The sequence below is a fragment of the Hemibagrus wyckioides genome, linkage group LG07 (assembly GCF_019097595.1).
Source record: "Hemibagrus wyckioides isolate EC202008001 linkage group LG07, SWU_Hwy_1.0, whole genome shotgun sequence".
Taxonomy (NCBI): domain Eukaryota; kingdom Metazoa; phylum Chordata; class Actinopteri; order Siluriformes; family Bagridae; genus Hemibagrus; species Hemibagrus wyckioides.
In genome coordinates, this window is record NC_080716.1 from 21900872 (window position 1) to 21909920 (window position 9049).

Here is a 9049-nt window from a genome sequence, read left to right on the forward strand (position 1 = left end):
TCAGAAGTTTCTGTTAAAGTAATCTGCATGGTAAAGTGTTTTAATCTGTTACTTTAAGTATGAAATAAATCCTCAAAGGAAAACCTCTATCCTGCTATCCAAATCCTGCTATTTTACAGCCCACATGTTCCCCTTGTGCACACTGACTGTGCAGAATAATGTTAACTGACATCTGTATGATGTTTATTTCCTATAAGACCTTGTATTAACAAGCAATGTGTGAGCAGAGTGACAGATTCTTCTCACATAAAATGAATAGTTAATTACAATAAAAAATGACAACAATAGAGCTAAGATAAATGTAGTATTTTGCTACTTAAGTACATTTGGGTACTTTTGTACTTTAATTCAAGTAAAAATTCAAATGAAGGACTTCTACTTTTACTGGAGGAACAATGTAACTAGCGTATCTCTACCTTTACTAAAATACAGTGAAAGTAGTATCCCCCCTGACATTACGTTATTGTTCAGTGTAAATGATGCCTGAATTATTTTTTAAAGTGGATCTGATTTGTTTCAGTAGTGAATTATTTGTACCAGCATTTATTTATGCTTTCACTACCATTTACTATGACCTTTCTTTCCCCCCATGCACCGCCTACTACATCATTACATGAAGTGCAACCTATAATGGCATAGTCAACGTTTACACTTAACAAAACTATTTTTAAGGGGGAAAAATATTGCTGCTGCCCACGATTTACATCCAGTTCAGTTCAAGTTAACCTTAACTTGCCAAGATATTTTGAGTTGTAATACCAGAACTGTTTATATATGCATAGTTTTGCAGCTCATTGTATTTATAATATCCAGTGCTACTACACTACTGTTACAGCAGTCACATATTACCTCACCTGTCAGAGCCACTAATTAGACTGAGGTAAAGGTGCAGATCATCCACCAACAGATTTCTTATAACCACAGACACACCTGGTGAAGTCTCAGCATTACTCTGTTACACTGTGTCACTCAGAGGGCTTCATACACTGTATAAAATAGTTAATAAGTTCAGGTGTAATTACCAACTTCCACCATCTGTATCCGTCTCTCTGAAAACAGACAATAGTAAAATATTAATATTACAGTTATTAGTCAGCTCTAGATGCTTTGTGTCTAAGACATTTTGCTTACCTGCATGCAATATTATTCTTTAAAATAATGTAATCCACTAACTTGCATTCAGGGGAAGTATTTACCTTCTTACTGAGTCCTGTAGAAACACCCCCATAAAAGTGAAGCTATGTATTATTATCATTTGTTGGCAACAAAATCATTCATTTGGCTGGCATGTGGGCTTCATACATAAAAATCTGTATCAGGCCAGAGCTCCTTTAAAAATGCATACAAATGGACTGTCCATTCAGTTCTGTGCTCTTGTAAGAATAGATATCAATAGTATACACTATGTAACTGGTTATAGTGAACACACTTTAAATGTAAATCTGCTTTTACAGTAAAATCCTTTTTATTGTATGACTGAATTATTTCTGTTTTCTTTGGGCGATATATACAGCTCTGGAAAAAATTAAGAGATCACGAACAATCGCAAAATAATCAGTTTCTTATGTTTTTTTCTTACAGGTGCATGTATAGGGGATAGTGGTGGCTCAAGTGGTTAAGGCTCTGGCATGTTGCCCAGAATATCAGGGGTTCAAGCCCCAGCACGGCCAAGTTGCCACTGCTGGGCCCTTGAGCAAGGCCCTTAACCCTCTCTGCTCCAGGGGCACTGTATCATGGCTGACCCTGTGCTCTGACCCCAACCTCCAAGGATGGGATATGTGAAGAAAGAATTTCATTGTGCAGTAATGTATATGTGACAAATAAAGCCTATTTCTTTTCTAGTTTTGTTTCATTTTTTTGTGAACTACTGTCAATATTTCTCCTAAATTCAAAATATAACTATTGTTATTTCGAGTGTATATTTAAAGGAAATGACAACACATCAAAATAACCCAAGTTCATGAAATATTTGCAGAGCTTTAATAACTCAAATAAAATAAAATGCAAATAATTGGTAAACAAATTGTGTTAATGCTTTGGCTAAATAACATTAAGAAATCAGTATTTAGTGGAATAACCCCGATTTGCATGCGTTTTGGCTCCATGCTCTCCACCAGTTTCTCACATTGCTGTTGGGGAACTTTATACTACTCTTTTTGCAAAAAAGACAAACAGCTCAGCTTTGCTTGATGGTTTGTGACCATCCATCTTCCTCTTGATGACATTCCAGAGGTTTCAATAGGGTTCAAATCTGGAGATTGGGCAGTGCTCTCATTTGTTTCCAGAGGTGTATATTGTTTCTACTGTTTAATGTTTGGATTTTGAAATTTGCTTCTGGCACTGTCCTAATAATTTTGAAGTGAGTGTGCGCCTCTTGCCAGTTAGCATTACATAGGCTTTGGGGAGGTAAGAGTTTGGTGTAGCTCTTTGTTTAATGAGCAAATTAAGTTTACAAAGTGTAATTGTAAAAGTGTAAATTTCATCTCGTAAATAGTACTGAGATTATATGCAGTGTTTGGTTATATGTTTTTCGTGTGGATGGATTAGAAATTTGAAGATATTGTGAGTTAAAGATATTGTTGTTAGCTATCTAACACGTGTTATATCATGCAGGAATGGTCTGTTATGAAATGCCCACAAGTGATTTATCAGCATTATTGATGTAATCCACAGATGATGGTCAGTCCATGTTGGGCATGACTGTTAATAAACCTGCTCTGGTGAATGGAAGTAGTAAGTGTCCTGGGATTTTTTGCATGCAGTGCAGAGTAACAGCAGGCAAAAACAGACTGGTTACACTCACACAAGGCAGGTGAACACATTTTTGCCCTATCCTGTGGTATCTACCTATCACAGTGTGTTCTTATTGACTTGAAATGTAATGACCTCAAACTAAAGTGTATATGCAAATATATATGTTTATTACAGTATTATAAAGTACAATGTGTTCCTTCTACAGCTTTCTTCAAGTGTCAAGAATGTTCAGTGTGTAATAACTCATATCTCTGATTTCTTAATCAGTCAACTCGTTATAATAATTAATCATTGTTCTATTTTCCATGTAAAGACAAATTTGCATAGAAATTTCCAATATCATTCTAGACATTTTGACAGAAGCTTATCATGAATTTAATATAGCATGACTTTATAAAATATTTGTGCTATGCTTATGAATGGATTTAAAAGCACTATGCAGATTGCTTTCATATAGTCTTTTTATTACTAAGGTTTTTTTAATAACATAAAATAAAAACATCAGTGCAAATTTGTTCCTGTTTCCTGTAATACTGTTTTGATATGAATAGAAAAATGTACAATAACTTGGTGGTACAAGTGTGCATAGCCCTAAACTAGATCGATCGATTGATCGATAGATAGATAGATACTTGATTGCTCCCAGAGGAAATACTAACACTACTTAAACAAAGTAATACTTTGTTGAAGCAAATTTTGATTTTATTATACTCCTAAAACTTTTTTGGGGGTAAGAGTATATTGGTGTGGTACATCCTGACTCTGTAAAACTCTATAAACTCTATAAACTCTACATGAATCAGAAGATCTATCTAAGATATAAAGATACACTGGGATGGGTACAGACACAGACGGCTGTAGGTATGATCTTAAATGGACAAAAATGTCATTCTCACCTGCGGACTGCTTCTGCATCTCTGAGGATAAAACAGATTTGATGAAACACATTTAATTTGAACAAATACATCTTATTTTGTGTACATTTTATATAAAAAATGTATAAAATGATTAAGCACTGTAAGAATGACAACACAAAGATGGTTGTATAATCTGAATTGTATTCCTATGGTGTTTTTAAATAAAGTTGATTAAATTGTACCTTTCCTGTGACAAACAACTGCAGTTACTATCCAACCAACAGCTATAAGACATGCTGAGACTGAAATTCCAACAATCCACTTCCAAGCATCAAAGACTTTACCTAAAATGAAACCACATTTAACACATCACAGACATTTTAAAGAAACCATTCAATTAATTTATACATACAAACCATACTTTTACACAGAACAGTGCTGCAGTATTGGCAATAGATAAAAATAAAAAAAATACGAAAAAGTAGTATAGATGTTTTATAATCGTAGACACTTACTATTGATGATAACCTCTGTCTCCATCATGTGATGTTTTTGCTGAAGTCTGCAGTAAAACCTGTTGGAGTCGCTATAATCATAAACAGTGATTCGGCGTTTAACACTGAAGCCCTCAGTGTCTCTGTGTATCTGTGTATCTTCAGCAGGCAGAGTGACTCCTTCTCTGTCCAGCCACAGAACCTCAGGTTCAGGGTTCCAGCCTCTGGACTCACACACTAGATTAATCCCTCCTGAGTTATCATAACTCTCCATCCTGATCACTGGGTGGCTCCCCTGAGCTACAATCAATAAAGAACAGAATTAAAAGCTTTTAATGATACAAACAAACAGAAATTAACATCAATTAGAAAATAAACATCAAAATTAAAACTAAAAACAAGACAAGGCAAAAATTAGTTTTTGTAAAATTGCAGTTTTATACTGATCAACTTCTTTTAGCATTTTGTTAAATGTCATAGAAGAACCATAACAATATTTGTTGTATATTAAATTATAAATTTACTTATAATCAGCTCTTGATTTCAGGCAAGTGATTTTTAGGCAAACAAACAACTGACTGAAATAAAAACACTTATTAACATTTATTGCCAGTTTTTCTAGCTGATTCTTTGTGAAAAAATAATGTGCATGAAAGATCTCTTGTAAAATCTGCAGGAACTGTGTGATGCAAACATCAATATAATTGAGAATCTCATGGGAATGTTTTCAACATCTTCTGGAATCCATGACATAAAGAATTCTGACTGTTTGGAGAGAAGATGGCAGCCAGTATTTGTATCCTAATAAAGTCCTCAGTGAGTATATGTCTGAGTGACTCCTGTGCTGTGGATCATTCAGTCAGAAAGTGAACTCCCACTCTAATGCCTCTTCAAATGCTACAGATTTAAAAAGGTTTCTTTTTGTATGCTCAGATTAATAATGATTATTATTATTATTAGTTAATAGAAAAGAACATTTTATGTAGTTTAACTTTTACTGTATAAACATTCAGTGCAGAAGTAGATCTTACCCTCGACAATGACGTCCACAGTGATGTCATCATACCAGGTTTTGTCCTCAACAAGACACTTATATTTTCCTTCATCAGAGACTCGGAGAGCTGAGAGTTTGAGTGAAGCGTTGCCTTTCTGTAGCTCCTCTTTAGACAGTGATGTTCTTCCTCCGTAGGACTGAGCCTGACCTTCATTTCTGTCTTTATGATCCTTATAGAGATGCACTAATGAGTCTTCTACATGCAGTCTTAACCACTCTACTGTCATGTCCACAGCACTGGTGTTGGGTTTGATAAAACACGGCAGAATCAGATCATCACCAGTGACAGCAACAAGAGGTTCTTCGGGACCAACCACCTGTAAATGCTCTGTATTGTGGGGAAAAAAGACCAGAAAGATTGTCTACATATAATATTTATATATTAAAAAATATATTTATGTATTAAAAAAACCTTTAAGGGCACGATAAAGGAATACAGGTCATTCACGGCTAAGATTAAAGTTGAAAACGTTACTAGTCACACTTTTCTGGTGGGTGAATGATGTTGGTAATATTCATTTATTTATATAAACAACACAATTCACTTACCCTTAGCAAGCTAGATGAGTAATGTGTGTTTTGGTGCCAAAATAAAAGTTAAAAAAGGAGAAGCTATTATGTATGAATAAACCTGGCATTGTGCATGTTTCAGCTTCTTTATGACAACAAAGCATTTACACATGATACTTGCATTACCACTTCAGAAATGGGAAGTAGGATAACTATATACTACTTGAAGGCAGCTTTATATCATGTGTCCTTTTGAAAGGTTTCTGTTTTCTAATAAACAATGTATGCTGTGTTTTCTGATGTTTTCTCAGATTGCAGCGTGTGTCTATATGCAGTCGATGTGTGCAACATGACAAAGAATTTTCAGCTGCTGTTTCTGAGCCTCTGTCTGTCTGCTGCCAGTTTCATGTATCTGTTTTATGCATTTCCAGCATGTTGGCAACTGGTAGCCATGATTATTTTCACAAAGAGGAATTTATATTTATATCGAGACATTTTTTAAGCTACCCTGAGTCACTCCAGAAATCAGTTTTCTCAAAATCAGATTTTATAACTTCACTAAATGTACAACTTGGAAGGAACAAAAAAAAATCACTTTATTGATCAACCAAGCTTATAATTCACACTGAATAGCCACACACACACACACACACACACACACACAGTTTTCATACCTGATCGAGATTCGATAAAGTTGAAAAGAATCAGAGTCACACACGAAAGTATAATCCCTGAAAGACAGTTTATCATCAATGCTTCAGTCTTTTTCACAAGATTAATAATACTTTACGAATTACACTAGGTGAAGAATTTAACCTAGATCACACATCAATTATACCAAAAACTCAAAATACTTACACATTTCTCGGTTTTTATATTTTTCTTAGTAAGACGACGGTAAAAGCTTCTTTGTTCAGGTCAACACTTTCAGTTTCATTGTGTAACCTGTACTTTAGTCACCTGTTTTTCTACAGAAGCTTCCTTATCGTCTCTGCAGTAATTAACTTTACATTGCAAGGGTCAAAATGCATTGTACTTTATGCATTTTTTCTTACTTGTCCAAGACAGTACAAATTTTTCAAACAGGATTAATTGTTTAAGCCCAAATGTTTTATGTGGTTGAGAACATCTTTGAAAAACTTTATTATAGTTTAGTAAATAGGGGCTTGATGCGACTTATGGCTGATTGATAGAAGGCTTATGGAGGATATTAAGCAGACATTGTGTAATTGTCCATAACATAGAATATATGAAATTGTCAGCCGGCTGGTGATTGCGACACAACAGTTAAATTAAATTTGCAAAAAGCTTGCCGACTACGCCACCTAGGGTATAAATGGAGACCCCCAGGAACTCCCTACCAAAACAGGTTCGTTTTTCAAGGTGTGGAACAGTGGGAAATCACCACCCGACAAAACTCAAATATACACAGTTCTTTATTACAATCAAAAGGGATGCAGGAAAGAATTAAAAAAAACAAAAAAACAAAAAGGACCAGGGTCCAAAGTCCATGCTCAGCAGCAGTCCGGAGTTAACACAGTCTCAGCTGGGCATCAGAAATCACAGCCACCGTCCTTTTACCCTCAATTCCCCAATAAAGATGCTGGAATGCTGGAAAATAAGAAAACACTGCCAGCATCCAACGTAATAGTATCACAGCGCTTAATATCCACAGAGGATTTTCAGTCTACTCAATAACACTAGTATATCCTAAAAAGTGAAATCGGCCGAATATAAAATCACTTATTTAATAAAATCATCCAAACTGATTGTGGACGCACTTTCTTTTCGAGGGTGATTAACAGGAATGTTCACAAATCCTCCGCTGAAATCGGAACCAATCGGAACCTCGCCTCTCGTTAAGCCAGTTCCAATTTCGCGCACACGGTGCTGCTCTTCACACCTGTGACCAACAGCAGCTCTTTTAAAGAAACGAGCGCTAATCCATCATCCAATCCCATCGCTAGTCCAGTTAACCTGAATACGCATGTGGCTTGGAATACTGCCTACAACAAGAAAAGAAAACACAGCAACCCACACAAAAGCAAAACACCCAAAGTAAGCACATGCACAAAAAAAGAAAATACACACACACACACACACACACACACATATATATATATATATATATATATATATATATATATACAAAACAAGACACCATGCAACACAACCAATTCTCTCATCACATAATCCTGTATTGTTTTTTCCCATTGCTTCCATCTGTAACAGGTCGTTTATTATTAACAATATAAGTGATCACAATTATCATTAAAAGCTCAAATATAAACAGATAAGCAAAGTTGTATCTTTGTCTCTGTCTCTGTTCTTATTTCATTCTCCCTGCTGCAGATTTCAAGATTAAAGATTCAAAGATTCATAGTTGTTGTCATGTGCACAGTAAGAAAACAAGTTTCTCTGTACCATGAAATTCTTTCTTTTCTGTCCACAGTGAATGCCCGAAAAGTACAAAAACTGTGGAAAAATTTAAAATAAATATGAAATAAAAATAAAACACACATACATACACACATAGACATAATGAAAAATAAAACTATGCAGTAGAATTAGATATAGACTATGTAAATATAGACATATACACTGTAATCTGTATGTACAAGGGTAGAATGTTGACTTCAAAATATATTTACTTGTGTACAAAACAATATTACTGTAATACGTGCAAAGGTGTGCAGCTACAATGAAATGATTAAACCTCCTTATGTTCCACCTCCTCATTAAATTTAATCAAATAAGTTAGATGCTCTGAATTACAGCATGCAGAAAAAAGAGATTTTGTGAAGGACAAAGAAAAAGACAGACTTTGTTGTACAGCAGTTATAAAAGTTGTTAAACCATTGAGGTAGAACCTTATGGCCGTCCACAAAAAGTTTAGTTCTGTTGAACATCTGGCTTATTTCACTCTACATTATATCTTTCTGCTAGTAGAAATGCAGTGTATGAATTACACTGATAGTGTAAGATATTAGGTATTAGCTTATAGGTCTACAGTCTGTGTGAAATTAAATCATGCATTTTAAGGCTTTCCCAATTAATAATGTCACAAACAAAATTATATTAAATAGCACTGAAAAAAATCTCATTGAGTTTACTTCATTCAAATGTGTATATCAGTTCCATGTGATTGCACTGAATTACATTAAGATAATTTGGTTCCATACATCCAACATGATTTGATCATATATTTTTAAAACTTTATTTAAATAAATCTCCACGCTCTCTCCAAAGAGGAAATGAGGATCAAACCCAAGAAATTTTGCAACAGCCACACTACCCCTGCTGTATCCAATGTTTTAATAATGTAATGAAACACAAAAACTTAAGTTTCTGTCAACTGACAACATCCTCTCAAGATGTAA

The 9049-nt window shown here is 34.7% G+C and overlaps 1 protein-coding gene across 1 annotated transcript; it reads right to left on the reverse strand.

Moving 5' to 3' along the window:
* Positions 1–1008: 1008 nt before the first annotated feature.
* Positions 1009–7630, reverse strand: LOC131356248 (butyrophilin subfamily 1 member A1-like). The gene is made up of 7 exons (XM_058395169.1): positions 7573–7630; positions 6344–6400; positions 5137–5487; positions 4127–4405; positions 3854–3955; positions 3651–3671; positions 1009–1049 (listed from the first exon to the last, which is right to left on the reverse strand). The coding sequence occupies exons 1-7, from the start codon at positions 7628–7630 to the stop codon at positions 1009–1011; spliced, it is 909 nt and encodes a 302-aa protein (XP_058251152.1).
* Between the last annotated feature and the right edge of the window lie 1419 nt (positions 7631–9049).

Bases quoted from the DNA above. Each gene is read 5' to 3' on its own strand.
- LOC131356248 (XM_058395169.1), bottom strand. From the start codon at position 7,630: ATGGGATTGGATGATGGATTAGCGCTCGTTTCTTTAAAAGAGCTGCTG. The intron at 3,672-3,853 runs GTACAATTTAAT...TTTTATCCTCAG, and splicing joins AGTTGTTTGTCACAGGAAAG to AGATGCAGAAGCAGTCCGCA. The intron at 1,050-3,650 runs GTGAGAATGACA...GTCTGTTTTCAG, and splicing joins GATGCAGAAGCAGTCCGCAG to AGAGACGGATACAGATGGTG.